The 15,265-nt window shown below is 30.5% G+C and overlaps 1 protein-coding gene across 1 annotated transcript in view; it reads left to right on the top strand.

Moving 5' to 3' along the window:
* The window catches only part of LOC129964146 (cadherin-87A-like), a 70,661-nt gene that overhangs the window by 53,410 nt on the left and 1,986 nt on the right, over nucleotides 1-15,265 (top strand). The window contains exons 31-44 of the mRNA XM_056078852.1: nucleotides 85-198; nucleotides 961-1,081; nucleotides 4,161-4,300; nucleotides 4,881-5,016; nucleotides 5,868-6,154; nucleotides 7,220-7,308; nucleotides 8,161-8,247; nucleotides 9,343-9,472; nucleotides 9,557-9,681; nucleotides 9,803-9,831; nucleotides 11,202-11,238; nucleotides 12,152-12,175; nucleotides 12,372-12,396; nucleotides 13,775-13,969. Coding sequence (XP_055934827.1) covers nucleotides 85-198; nucleotides 961-1,081; nucleotides 4,161-4,300; nucleotides 4,881-5,016; nucleotides 5,868-6,154; nucleotides 7,220-7,308; nucleotides 8,161-8,247; nucleotides 9,343-9,472; nucleotides 9,557-9,681; nucleotides 9,803-9,831; nucleotides 11,202-11,238; nucleotides 12,152-12,175; nucleotides 12,372-12,396; nucleotides 13,775-13,969 — 1,539 coding nt within the window. The remainder of the gene's footprint in view (nucleotides 1-84; nucleotides 199-960; nucleotides 1,082-4,160; nucleotides 4,301-4,880; nucleotides 5,017-5,867; nucleotides 6,155-7,219; nucleotides 7,309-8,160; nucleotides 8,248-9,342; nucleotides 9,473-9,556; nucleotides 9,682-9,802; nucleotides 9,832-11,201; nucleotides 11,239-12,151; nucleotides 12,176-12,371; nucleotides 12,397-13,774; nucleotides 13,970-15,265) is intronic.

The raw sequence follows: 15,265 nt of genomic DNA, 5'->3' as shown, positions 1-15,265 counted from the left end.
AAGTACTTAATAAGTACAAAAGTCCCATATTATAATTCAGTGCCAAAAGTAAACTATTTCTAATTCCCGATATTTCTCCTGAAGCTTGTGTTATCAGCTCGTGATAATGGTTCTCCGACTGTTTTTGAATCGCTTCGCTTCTTGACGGTCATCCTAGTGGACGTGGATGATAACAGCCCGGAATTTCCTCGCACACAGGTAAGCGTCTTGTTTACACTTTGATTATCCAGTAATGTACCAAATAAGACATTACATTAAAAAAATGTTTTTAAAAATTATAAATTTTTTTAAATATAATTTTGATTGTAATTTTAAAAATTAGATTTACAGAAAATTGCAAATGCACAGCTGAGAGATGAAATCTCTGTATCACATAAGAATTTGATCAAATTTTGTGTTCATTCTTCAGAAATTTAGTGATTTTAACTTAAATTTAAAACAAAGTTTCCAACTTGCACCAACTTATAACCTGAATAACATATCCATCTCTAAGTAAATCCAATATCCATAAATGGAAACACAACATTTATTTGACAGCCCAATGCAAGATGTGTAAGCTTTTAAAATGAGAAAAAATTCTTTACTTTTTTCGTTTAGAATTTTAATTCGAAGAAACGAATGAATTTATCTTATGAGTGTGTGGATTAGCAGAACCAAGTATAAATAGAACCAATATAAAAATAATTGTGTTTAGCCTGAAAACGTTTTTATACTCATTTAATTTTAAATTTGCTTATCTAATCAAACTGTTGTCGTTGAACATTGGTTAAATGAAACTCAAAAACTCTTAATTTATGAACTTCTCTTTTTAACCTTGAATGCTTAGTAAACTTAGAAATTCGTATCACGTCCTGTGTTTAAATATTCACTTTTTGTTATTTGATATTAAAAATATTGGTTGAAGAATGAGTGTTGTTAACTTTATGAAGTCTATTTTTGTTGTTGTTGTTGTATTTATAGATTACAAATCCATATGTGTTTACACTGGAAGAGAATTTACCAATAAACTTTCCAATCGGAAGAGTTTTGGCGACAGATAAAGATGTTGGAGAAAATGCTTTAGTTTATTACTACATAGTTGGTAAGAAACAAGAATTTTATTCATATAATAATGAAAAGTAAACAAGAAACATAAAGAAATAATAATACAAACAAAATTGCTTTAGTCTGTAACATTTCATAATATGATAAGGCACTTGAATATTAAAATAAAATTTTCTTTTTCAAGTTTTGAATGGAAACTTTTAACGATATAAAGTTCCGTTAAAAACAATTTTACAACTCATGCGTATCATTTCAAATTAAATGCGCTCATTATATTTCAATTTTCATTCGTTTTTCTTTTTACTTAAAGGAAAACATGATGATTTCTTTCTGATACAGATTATCCTCATTTATATGAAATATAAAATCTATAGAAGCCTAAGAATCTATGAAATCACACCTTTTCTACTCTGATAGTCCTTGATTAATCTATTTTTGAGCCCTTCCTTTTTATTAAATTCCCTCCCCTTCCTCGGTAGATAAGTGTTTATTATAACATTGAAGTATTGTGTTTGTTTATGAATCGGATGATTTGAATTAAGTAAGTAAAATTGGTAGGATTTACTTTTGATGTTGCACTTTATTCCATTGCATAATAATATTAGTTGATGTACCCGATGTTACTTGGGATTAAATTCCTTTAAAAAAATCTACTTTGATATGAAATATTGTAATACAAAAATATCCATTTTATAGTATGAAATATTATTTTAAAATACTCATTGAATCAGACGAATTTTAGAAAACCGCGATAGCTATTTTCTCTATAAGTTATAATATGTCTGTATTAGTATTGCAAATTTTCATTTTATACAAACCCTGAAGTATACGAAATGTTATCTTTATTTGAACGTCTGACACGTTTAGTTTTAAGCATTATCAAATCAGTCCTTTACGGCAATTAATATATTTAATCAATGTGTAAAGATCCTTAATGTATATATACTTCAACTCAGTTTGAAGTAGCTACTAGCCGAGGAAAAATCTACAGTAAAGTACTATAACTGAGTCTGACAATAAAAAGCATATCCAAAACGTATTAAAATAATAGAAAAACTTTTTAAAAAATGTGGTAAAGTAGTTTAAAATGTAGAATAGACAATGTGCTAACTTCTGAAGACTTGAGAATTCAATTAATTTCTGTATTTTGAAAAGCTGACTGTATTCTCTTTCATGTCTTATAAAATAAGTAGGTAAAATCTGATTGAATTCTGCTCATTTGTTCAGAAAGCGTTGTGGAATTTCTTCTGGGGAAAAATGGCTTTCTTTATTCTTTGAATCACAGTGGGACATCTAAAGGCATTCAGTCATATATATACAATGTGATACCACGGTCTAGCCAAAGGCCATGTGGGAAACTTGATGGGACCACCGAAGAATAACTCTATCTAACACGAAAGAACAAGCTACAATTGATGACATTGGACCATTCCAAACTATAAAGAACTCTCTATTGAAAACGCATATTGGTACAGAAAAAGAATAGAAAAACACATTACATTTTACATTACATGTTAAGATGTGAAACATTAAAAAGGCATAAACGAATTACATATAGAGAATATTCAAAAGAGGAGAAAAGAATGCAATAAAGAGTTATAGAATGTACAATATGATTCTAAAGTCATGAATCATGACATGTAGCCATGATTCATGAGAGCAAGAATGCGAATAATATTCGTACAGGAAAACCAAAATTGCAAACCTTTTCATTAGTCCTAAATACAGGATGTCTCAATTCAGCGGTTACAAGACGTTTTGTCTCTAACTTCTACATTACATTGATGAAAATGTTTTAATGAAATGTTCAACAGTAAAGTGGTGGACCAGTTCCTTGGCCAGCCCGATCTTCTGATTTATCGAGCTTTCATTAAGTTTTATTTTGGGGGGAGAGGGGCACATCTCCTGTTGAGTCAGCTGAAGATCTCGAACGTCAGTAACTGTTGTACGTGTGCATGAAATACCTGGCAGTCGTTCCACCGAAGCTGTCAAGCATGTATCGCTGTAGGTAAGCGCAATTTTGAACAGTTCGTGTAAACATTGCAATTGTCAACGACGCCCTCATTAAACGCTTTGTCTTTCTTTTCATCTCTGATTTGCGTCACTGGTGCTCATGCATTCCTGTACAATATATGATTGTTTTAAATAAAAGTAACATTGTTGAGAATTTAATTAAAACATCTCCACTAATCTAGAAGTTAGAAACAGAACATCTTGTTTCATTTGAATTGAAACTTCCTGCATTTATAACTGAAGAAATGGAATGCAACTTGGACTTCCCATTTGAATATTATTCATATCCTTGTTCTCTACTACCCTTCTAAATTTGTACCAAGAATTTAGAATCACCCTGTATATACATACATGCATGCATACATAGCAACAATAATTTTTATTTAAGACTTTTTATAGTACTTATGATTATATCTATCAATTATTTATCCTGACAATCTATTACTCACGCCTGATTAAATAAAAACGACAAAACAAGAAACTTTGAAAGCCTTTGGAGGTCTCCTAGATAACCCTAATAGAAAATAATAAAAGGAAAACTAATGTGGTAGCGCCTAGTAAAAAGACAATCGCGCACCTTTCGCAAATTTTTAGATTTTAAATACTATATAATTGCGCGTTATATAGTATCTAATTAATGGGAGGGACGGACTGGCAGCAACCAATTGTTAATCAGTTATTACACCTGAATCTATTGTTGTTGTTTTTATTTCGTATAAGTTTTCATACTCAAACTACTTTCTCTTCACACTCAAATTTTATGAAGCAAAATTCTAGATTTTTTTTTAAAAAAAGAATATATTACTATTATCTTTCTGTTCTATGTTTCGCTCCATCACCGAGATCGCTAACCCCTAATCCCCAGAGATACAAGCCACAGGTTAAGAATCCCTGTATTAGGGGATAAACAAACTACTTTTTACCGTTCTAAATTATGTAAACAAAAACATGCAACTAAATATTTTTGTCACAGGCATCAGGAATTGTTGTGACTGCTTTTTGTTAAAAATAACCAACTTTAGTAATTAATTATCTTTCGGAAAAAAAACTCAATTTTTATTACAAACATATAATATTTATATGAATAATTAACTGTTTATCAGATGGGAATTTCGGTGGTCGATTCCGAGTGGAGAAAACTACTGGACTGATAAAATCGAACTCCACGTTCGATCGAGAGGAGAAGGAAGTGTTCGAAATCGTTGTCAAAGCTACGAGTAATCCAGATTACATAGTTTATGAAGTAAGTCACTTTAATTATATCATTATTTGCTTTTTTTAGCAAAGCGAATGGTAGGATTTAGATTAATCACTTGAGGTCCATTTTTTTCGAGAACATTAAAAATACGAAACAATTCAATTTAACAATACAATTAAAGCTTATAAGAGTATCATTACGAGTAAAATAAATATTCTTGAATCTGAAAATAGTTAGTTTGAATTTTAAAGTGGAATCTTAAATTCATTTAAATTTTAATTTAATGGTCTAAATAATTTAGGACAACTCAATTTTGAATAATAATAATTAAAATTTTTATGAATTAAACTCGTCATTTAAAAAGAAAATTATTTAATTTCAAAGAATTATTTCTGCTACTTCGGTACAGAGAATCCCGTCGTTTAATTGTGAAGCAATTGGTTGGAACTTTTTGCATACTGTGAACTTCAATTTACAGACTTTTTTAAAGTAAATTATTTTTATGTTGATATATTTTGCAATAAATGTGATGTCTACCTCTAATCAATCAATACTGATAGCAATTTTATACCACATCAAAAAACAAATCAATTTCGTTTTCAAAACCTAAAAACGTCCTTTCCAGAGGGAAGAGGAGCAAGGATTTTCAGCGGCGTCTCGAAGCTACCGAGAAGAGGACTTATCCTTGGCCCTGGTCCGCATCACCATTGCCGACGTCAATGATAATGCGCCCATGTTTCTGAACGATCCCTATCTTGCTGGTTAGTTTCTTTTGAAGATTGCTATCATATTTTGTGTTCATGCTTTGTAAATGAAATCTTGCATTCATTCTTTTACTAGATTTTAAATTCCAAGGGAAGGGGAAAATGGGTTTTTAATTTGAGATTTCAACCGTTTTTTTTTTTTTTGTTTCGAAATTGAGATTTTTTTTGAAATTTTTTTTTTTTACTTAAAATTTATTTCTAACTTCAGAAAAAGATTTAATAAAGGTTGAATAAATTTCAAAGGGGGGATAAATTGACCATCTGTCTACAACATTCGATAAGTTGGCGCGAATAACTTAGCGAATTATATATTCAATTGAAAGTTATTTATGGTCAATATTCTATACAATGGATAATTAGAGAAACTTTTCAGAAGAAATATACTGCAGAAAGTTCCTAGTCGAAGCGATATTATTTTTTTTTTCTATTTTATTCATATTTATGCTATGAACGCTTCATAAATATTAAAACGACTGACTAAATTTATTGTAGATTGAAGACAGCGAATCCTGCCAATGATATCAATTAATTGAATTTTAATCATTAATGAAAATATTTGAATTATTAACATATTTTCATTTTAATCGTATATATTTTGTCAATAGTTTTATGATAAATAGTTTTTTTTTTTTGGCAATGTTGAATTTTTCTAAAGTATTTTACTTCAATACCTTTTAATACTTCATCCCCCACTCCGAAAAGAAGTAATTTAATTGTCTGCTTTTCAATAAATGTGATGCAATTCCATTTTCTACATAAAAGAAACTTTTCAATAATTAGACACCCAGATGTAAAAAAAAAAAAAATACTATTTTTAATTAAAGTTGCTCTCGTGTATCTTTTTTCAGGCATCAGGACTTCCACTCAAGTCGGTGACCTGGTAGCAGCAGTCTCGGCAACCGATCCGGACGTTGGTGACAATGGAAAATTCGAATATCGTCTGGACGCCATCCGTCTTTTCCGGCCAGGAGTGCCAGGCAGTGTTCGACCAGTCCCTTCCCCTTTTAATATTTCAGCAGATGGACACATCACAGCTTCCCAATTAATGGCCCAGTATGACCATGCTCGATTTGAACTGCACGTTGCAGCCAAAGAACTCGCTTCGCCTTTCAGAGTTGCCAAAGCAATCGTTAAAGTAAGATTTTTCTTCCTCAATTTTAAAAAAAAGATGTATATTTACGAGTTTATTAATCTTAGCATTGTGTCAGTGATGTCTTATTATGATAGAATGGAAAATTGGATTATTGCTTAGACCGCTGTATTTGAAGTAAATTTGCAGTATATATACAGTTTTGTACAGTATGCATAGATAAGATGCATGGATAATAAAAATAGAATATCAGAGTTCATTTCAATTCATGGCGAATAACGAAAAACCAACAGCCCTTACTCTAACCACTGCTCTCCTACAGTTCTTGAACCTCTCGTCTCTGCAGCTAACAGGGGCCGTCTCATGACCTCCATCCCCTCTACCAAAATCGGTGGGACATCTCTCACCTAGAGGTCATTTGAAATTTATTCCTTTTTTTTTAAATTTGATTTTTGGTTAGTATATTATGTTGCCTCATATATCAAGCAAAAGAATTTTTTAAAAGCACGCAAAGTAAAGAGTAAAAGTATTAAAATAAAGTTTACAAATTATTTCACGAAGAAAAAAGTGAAAAACAGCAAACCTGGCTATGTTACATAACTAAGTAAAATTGTGGAGTTTGAGCAAAATTTGGGCAATGATATTTGAAGAAAAGTATATGAGAGAGAGAGCATATTTAGTCATGGCATTTTCTGGTTCAAGCTACCTAATCTAACCTTTCTAACTTACCTTTCTTTATGATTTCCTTGTCCAGTTTCGTCTACACTGACGGGAGAAGCATTTTTAAAAAGTTTTGTTATATTTGTTGAATTTCGTGCTTAATTAAGCACAGACAAAAATAAACAGTTCACAATTGGACACATCCCCAGATCCTGAAGATCCTGTAATGCATAAACCAAATGGCAATAATTAATTTGATGAAAACGTTTTATAATTCATTTATTATCCCACTTTAAACTTATTTGTTAAAAATTAAATTAAAAATTTTAAATCCATTCAATAAGTCCTGACTGGTAAAAATAGAAATTGGATTTGATTCAAGTTTGATTTAAATCAAGTATGTTCACGTTTAATTTTACTTTAAATAAAGTTTTCCATATTTCTGTATAGGTATGGATCTACGAACAGAATCAGTTAGTAAGAGTGATCGTACCACAACCACCTGAAGAAGTCAACCGAAAGAAAGCGATGATTCACGAGTAAGTTTCCTTAAAGGAGTTGAGTCATTCTGCAATGAAATAACTGGAACGAATACTTTTATAATTTTTAAAACGATTTTTCATATCTATCACAAAAATGCATTCAGCATTACATTGTCATGCAGGCATATAATAAAATGATTCTAAACTTCTTCGAAAAAGTCAATAGAATTCGATAAGAAAATAAGAAAAACATCTGTTATTAACTGTATGCCGTTCGTCTATATAATGTTGGTATTCCGAGGAAAAAATATCCGGCAAAGGCGGCAATTGCACGTCGATGTCCAGCGATATTATCTGATCTTTAGATCATCTCTTTAGAGAGAATTATCCCTGAATTACCTGAGTTAAAACAGAAGAGATTTTAGTGTGCATTTTTTATTGATATACTAGTTGACAGTTATTCTTAATTCTAGGGAATTTGAACTCTTTCCATAACATGTAACGAAATATGCACTTTATATTTCTGAGAGAAATATTAAAATTCTGAAAAACTGAGCAGGGGGGGGGGGGAGACAAGTACTAAACGTCGGTTTAAAAAAAATGGAACTCTTCAATTATGATTTACTGATTGCATGTCTTTAAATGAAAATTCTACATTCTAATATTTACATAGTGAAAAAAAATGAGAAAATGATCCTATTTTCAATGAATTTAACTAGAATAATGAGTTTTTGAAGAATCCCTCGTCGAAAAATAAATATTGTTTGCTATAAAATCATGGTAAGATAGTTTAAGAATTGTACAAAGTAATTTTAGCATCTCTGGATAAAGAATGCTAACTGTAAGTTTATTTAAATCACATTAATTAATCTGGTACAAAATTAATTAATTCTTATACTTTTTGTACAGAATTTTATCGAATGCTACAAGGGGAGTTGTTGTGATCGATGATATCAGGTATCATGTGAACGAAAAGAAAAAACTTAACAGGAAATGGTAAGTAAATTTTGAATACACTTATTACTCGTTCACTAATCTGTCTGATTAGTAGCAATATAAAAAATATATCCTCATTTCTGCTGAACTTTAAATCAGAGTCATCCACTCAAATTTATTAATATTTAGACACATATACTAAATTTTATACTTGGCAGAAGAAGCCTGTTTTCAAGAGGAAAATGAAACGAACTTGCTCATGATTATTTTATGAACAAGGTTATTATATTAATATGTTCTATTTAATTTCTATGAAATATAAACTTAATCCCAAGATTACAATGAGAAAAAAGTTTCCTGTTATGGATTTGTGATTACAGTTAAAACCACTAAACGTATAAAGGCCTTTCCACACTCCACGGATTTGTGTTATCTGAGCATAGTAATCTCTGTTTTATCAACCATGTTTACTTCTTCCTTTTAGGAGTCTCTTGTTGTCATCAGCATTAAGTCATCAAATCATATTATTGGCACGAAATTCATCAGTCTGTTATCTAATCGCACTAAATGCAATTTTATTCAGCTTTCTACTCTACCACTCTGTTGATGATAGTTTGAATTATTCCTAATAGGAAAACATAAGAATATGGCATCCATGAGCTGTCGAAAATAGTTATGAATTTTCCATTCCATTTATTTGACGAAGCTACTTACTCACTTCTGCATTTGAATTCCTGTAACAATAAGATATTTTGAACTTTGTCCTCTCGTGATCAACTAAATCTTCTATTTGAAACATTTTCAATTATATATTTATGAGCGATAGTTTTATATAATGGTTGGACCTCAAAATAAAATAAATAATAATAATAATAATAGAATATATTTTGAACCTCTCCCTTATCTGCAGATATATCAGAACAAAGTCGAAGGTGGCAATTAAAGTATTAGTTTCACAACAGAAAATGGTGAGTTATAAAGCACACAACATGTAAAAACATAGAGATTAGGCATGTTGTGCATAGACCGCGTATTTCTACTATTGCAGAATTAGCAGGACATTAAACTATAGGGACAAAATTCGGTTGTATTGAATTCTTTGTACGCTTGCTTTTGTTACCAACTTGTTATACAAAAGTTCTCGTTTTCTTCCAGGACGGACCTCTACATACACGTCGTGAATAATCAGGACGAGATGATGCTGATTCCTCAGGTTTTAGAAGCGGTCGATTCCAATTCAAAAATCCTCAACGAACGACCAGAATTTAAAATTCATAAAATAGTGGTAAGAATAATTAAACAATGATGGGTTTTTCTTTCTTCCTTTTTGAACAGGATGATTAGAAAATTTTCAATATTCTTTTTATAGCCTGCATATGTGGATCTTTTGGACGAAGAATTTGACTTGGCTTTGGCAGCACTCATCGCATTGCTAGTTGTCATATTTGTTGGAATCATCACCATGATCGTTTGTTGTCTCTGCTTAAAGAAGTGGTAAGAAATTCATCGAATAAATATGCATCGAATAAAATTCAAAATACAGCGGGGAATTGGCATTTATTATTTTACTGTAATATATATTCTTGACATTTAATATATTTTAAAATTATTTCAGGTATGCTGTTAAAATACATGAAGCACTCAGTAAGTAATATTTTATTTAATTATTTTAGGAAAATTTCAATATTAATGAAAAATATGTTCAACATTTTGAACTGATTTTTACAAGAATATGTTTTCAATCTTCAAAATAAACGAGTAATAAATACATTTAAGCTGTAGATCATAATCATGCATTAAATTCTTCATGCAGATAATTGCGTAAGTATATTTATCGCCAAACCAAAATAATTAAATTATAGTAGCAGCCTTCGGTGATCAGCTTTTCACTCATCATCTGCATATTTAAAATGTAACTATATATTATATCCAAAGAACCGTTTCTTATCTCTAACCCTTGTATCAATTTTGACAATTTTTGTTTCATAAGAATGTTATCGACATCTAGATACGTCATGAATAGTCGAATGTCTTTTACCCACCCCTTTTTGGAGGGAAACCTTAATAATATTACTTCTAGGCAAAATTCGTCTACTCCAACCAAGGCACCGATTTCACTAATTTTTATTTCGTATGAGAGCTCATGGACCTTTGGAACTTTATAAAGGATCGTTTCCTTTCCGAGCACAAATTTTTGAGCGGTATTTCAAAATAAAAGACCAAGTCTATGATTCAACAATTATACTGATTTTGCCAATTATTTTCATCATTTTGTAAGCATGACTAACTGATCTGAAAATTATATTATTATTGCGCATTCACAGCATTTTCTGATTGGTTACCCTTGTGTCAAAGAGACGAAACTAAATGCCGACAAAAATTAAAAAATGAAATGATTTGAAGTTGGAGGGTTTCATTTGCTATTGCTATTCAGTGCGATATGTCTGAAACGGAGAGAAAGAGAGTAGAGACCGTTAAGGATTGATCTAAAAGTCATGAGAATCGACATGAACTAAAACAATTTCTAAATTAGTACGATGCTTGTGCCTGGGGCACTCTGTCGAATTCTTTTTCTTCCATAGAAAATGCATAATGAAACGGTGTTTTTTCGATTTTCCTTGAAAATAGAGAGCAGTGAGAAGGGGGTATGCCATCACTCATAATGTATCCAGTTTTCATGATCTTTCATATAAAATAAAAATTGGCATAAGCAAAACAGCAGTTGAAGCTGAGAATTAGGTTTTTTGGTATTTTCTTTATTTATTTAATCGTATAGAAAGTGATGGAGATTTTACTGAGTTCAATGCAAAAAATATGTTTATTAAATAATCAAAAGTTATTTACTTGGCAATAAATTCAGGGAAAAATGTTGGTAACTTTAAAAATGTCTTCAAATTTTTTTTTCACTCTTAAAGCAAAGTTTGTTCGAATTAAGATGCCATAATTATTATTATTTTTTTAACTTTGGAGGGGTGATGCTTTTTCTTAATAATCTTCTTCTTCTTTTTTTATAGTACCTCGTGAAAAGACGACGGATAATGGAAACACGACGTAAGTTACTGTATTTTCTTATAAAATAATTTTTTTAATTGGATTACTTTTTACATTATGTTAATATAATGATCAACTAAATACTTTCTCAAAATAATTTTTTAATGCTGAAATAATTAAATTTTTTTTATTGTTTTCTAGTAATTCGTTGGTGATATTGTGTTTGTACTCCTGTTTAATTTTCAAGTTTCCCTCTTATTTATAGATTTTTTTGTCAAAACTTCTTTGATTCAAAAAAGGACTCTTTATATCTTATTTATTTATTTATTTATTGCCAATCAAAATCTTTTAAAGTGAAGTCCTGAGAAAAGGAAAACTCTCTGATATAATTTTAAAGGACAAAATTTTAAAAGATTGGACAATCATATATGTATTAATCTCTGGAAAAAGTTATTCAATTTGGTAAACATTTTAAAGGATTAATGTTCTTTATGCTTTTTTAACTACTGTTTCTTTTTTCATAAGCTTATATAATTTTCGATTCTATCATCAGATTTCACCATGCACCATGTTCTTTTTTTTTTTTTTTTTTTTTTTTTTTTACTAATAATTGGGGAAAAAATTTCTGAAACAGATTTCTTTTAATTGGCTTTCTCATTATATCGCGAAAAAATTTTTCTGTATACTCTCAAAATCTCTGATATTATTAACTTTTAAGAAAATTAAGATATCTGTTAGCGTTACATTAATGTTCTTTAAAAACCAATTGTGTAAGTATTCTTGTCTAAACAGCTTCGTTTAATGGTGTCGGGGTGTTCGGTTGTATAAGTATTCTAAGAATTCTAAAGATTTTCTTTTCAGTTTCTATAGTAATTTACGATTGCAATGTATTTTTCAAGAATTAAGTTGATCAATAACTTATTACACAAATGAATAAAAAAAATAACACATATCTTTATTATTTTCTTTACAGAGAAAATCCCTTATGGACTGAGCAGTAAGTATTTCTTTTATAACTTTTGAAACATTTTCTGTATTATTTTATTTGTTTAAAGAATTAAAATAGTATTTATTCAGAAAATTGTTACTTTTAGTTATAGGAGAGGAAAAAATTACTGTCCTGAAATACTTTTTGAAATGCTTTATTTATTTATGCAGACACACATTCCTCTAACTCATTTTTCTATTTTTAGGAAATTAAAACTTTATGAGGAGCAAGTAAGTTTATTTATTTTTATATTTCTAAAAACTTTTTCAAATAATGTTTTCAAGATTTATATATTTCAGTATATTTCTATTCCATTGGTCAATCCTATGATTAGAATTTTCAAAAAAATAATATTAATTTCACTTCTAGCGGAGATAACTTTTCAAAAAATTTATGTTCATTCCTAAAATTCAGTGTTACAGTACTTGAAAACTATGTCAAATATGAAAATGTCAAAACTATGTCTATACTAAAGTTCATTTATTCCCAACTTGTGTGTTTTCTTTCTCGTATAAAAAAATAAAGAGAAAGCATTGCAAATAGCATACTTTCGTTAGCAAATGCAAACTCGAGATTTCGGGGAATCTCGTTGCTTTAGACCTTCCTGACTTCGAAAAGAACATTTTTGGAAAATGTCTATCCTTCCGCCTGTGACAGAGATAACTCAAAAATGCTATGAGCTAAATGGATGAAATTGGTATTTGGCTTTTACAGCAAATTTTTATTTCAAATTTTCGATGTCAGCAAATTTCTATTCAAATTTTCAGCAAAATCTACTCAGAGGAAGCCTGTCTCCAGGCCTGTTGGAATATAAGTTAATATGATAAATACAAAACGAAGTGAGCTAGATGGATAAAATTCGGCACACAGATTTAAATCTATATCGTAGAAATCTATCAAATTTCGAGGTTTCATTTGAATTCAACCAAAGAGCGGTTGAATGTCTGTCTATCTGTACCTTTAGAAGCATGTAAATATGATAATTTAAAATCGCAATTACTTGAATATATTGAATTTGGCATGTGATTTTGTGACTAAAATTATAGCTCTGTATCAAATTTTTTCAAGTTTGTTGGAAAGCACAGACTCGATTTTCGGATACTATTAACCACATGCCATGGATGAATCGCGAAAAAACCTCGTCAAGTTTAGTTTAGTTATAATAATGCCCCGTTTTTTTAAAGCAACACTTGGGCTATTTTGGGACGGACCGCTCAATTTTGAGCCGTGGTCAGATGACAAGGACGGCAGCTGAGCTTGCACCCTCTCTAAACTTCCACACCACACCAGCGGGAAGGCGTTTGGCCCCGACGGATTTAACGTGCACCGAAAAACTCACCAAAGGGTCACACGATAGGTTTAGCGAAATTCTCGCCAAATGTTAATATTTCTTAGTTATCCTAAACCAGTAAGTACCATATAAGGTGTTCTCTGCCTTACCCAAGGTCTGTAACTTTTTGTGGGGCTGGAGGATTAACAACTTTATGCGAGAAAATTTTGGAAAACCATTCTAACTTTTTCTCTTTTTTTGTCTCATCAACATCTTTTTCTCCAGATGTTTTTGTAAATGAATTATAACTGATGGAATTTTAATATTTTCCACCTTAGGAACTGAGTATGAGCGTTGTCCCTGACCATGGCGAAAACACGAGACAAATAACTGCAGTAGAAGTAGAAACAGACGCAGTATACGCCACTTTGCGAAAAGGGAATAGGTTGGCCACGTTTCAGCATCAACCTGCGAATGAATACGCAACATTAGATGGTTGTTCCACTGGACAAACTCTGGACATTCAGCCAGATGTGAGTATTAAATTTCTGTGACGGGATTATAATGCTCTATGTAATATTCTAAATTTTTTAATAATGTGCAATCTCTAAAATACTTCTTCATTTTTATAAATGCTCTTTAATGCACATTCCAAATGAAAGCGGCTCTTTGATTCAAACGGCATTTTTCCGCGTAATAGAACTTTGAGATCTTTCTTGCAAATGGCTGTATATGTTCGGAAATATCTGGTTTAAAGTGAGTAGTGGTAGTGTGACGGTAAGTGCATGAGACTGAGTATTGGTAATGTGAAGCAACAGAACAAGCAACGCCATGTCATGGATTCTTTCAGACAATCTCAGTTCACAGTAACCCGATAATTTTCAGCAGGGGTTTTATGAATCGACATTTGTAGTCTAGAGAAAAATGAATGAACTACTGTACTTATGACTAAGAATAATTGATTCGTTCGTGGATCGCTACGTCCGCTGCAATCACATAATAATTAAAATCCTGTATTATTGAATTGGAAAACTGCGCTGATTGACATATATACATTTGGTTACAAATATCGATTCTATTAACACTTTTTTTCATCGTTTGATGCATCATTTCAAATGATGTTTTCAACTCAAAAATACCAAGTATCCAAGTACCCAACACAACATACCAATGAAAGAACCATAGTTTTTCATATGAACTCTCTCTCTCTCTCTCTCTATATATATATATATATATATATATATATATATATATATATATATATATATATATATATATATATATATATATATATATATATATATATATATATATATATATACAGACATAAATAAATCAGATAATTTTTTTAAATAAACATTTACGACTGTTTTCTTTAAATTTAGATTCCATCATCTTGTTATCTAGGTCACTTTAATCCATTAGATTACACAATCGTACCCGTGATTATGTGTTAGATTTCACAATCTTTAAAGTGCCATCCATGTAACTTTTGGATTGGGGAGCGTTTCAAAATTCGGGTATTTGTTATAATTCAAGAACTTTATTTAGTCTTAAAGATATCTTTTCATGACATGTTAGTAGCATTTACTTGAACACATTGCAATCAGCTAGGGAACATCCTATCTTTCGATTCCAAATGTTGTCTGGAAATGATGGCTATGGTGAAGATGTTTTATTGTAAATGAATTACATGATCTATCATAAATGCATGCTAAATATATAATTCTTTAAAAACTTCCTCTAACGGCGAAATTTTGAATTAAGTTTTTTATTCGCCTCAAACAAATTATATCCTTGTTCCTGTATAAAGCATCATAGCATTTTGA

Source organism: Argiope bruennichi, chromosome 1 (assembly GCF_947563725.1).
Source record: "Argiope bruennichi chromosome 1, qqArgBrue1.1, whole genome shotgun sequence".
NCBI classification, from domain to species: domain Eukaryota; kingdom Metazoa; phylum Arthropoda; class Arachnida; order Araneae; family Araneidae; genus Argiope; species Argiope bruennichi.
Note: the sequence above shows the minus strand (reverse complement) of the source record. Positions and strands in the feature narration are given on the sequence as shown.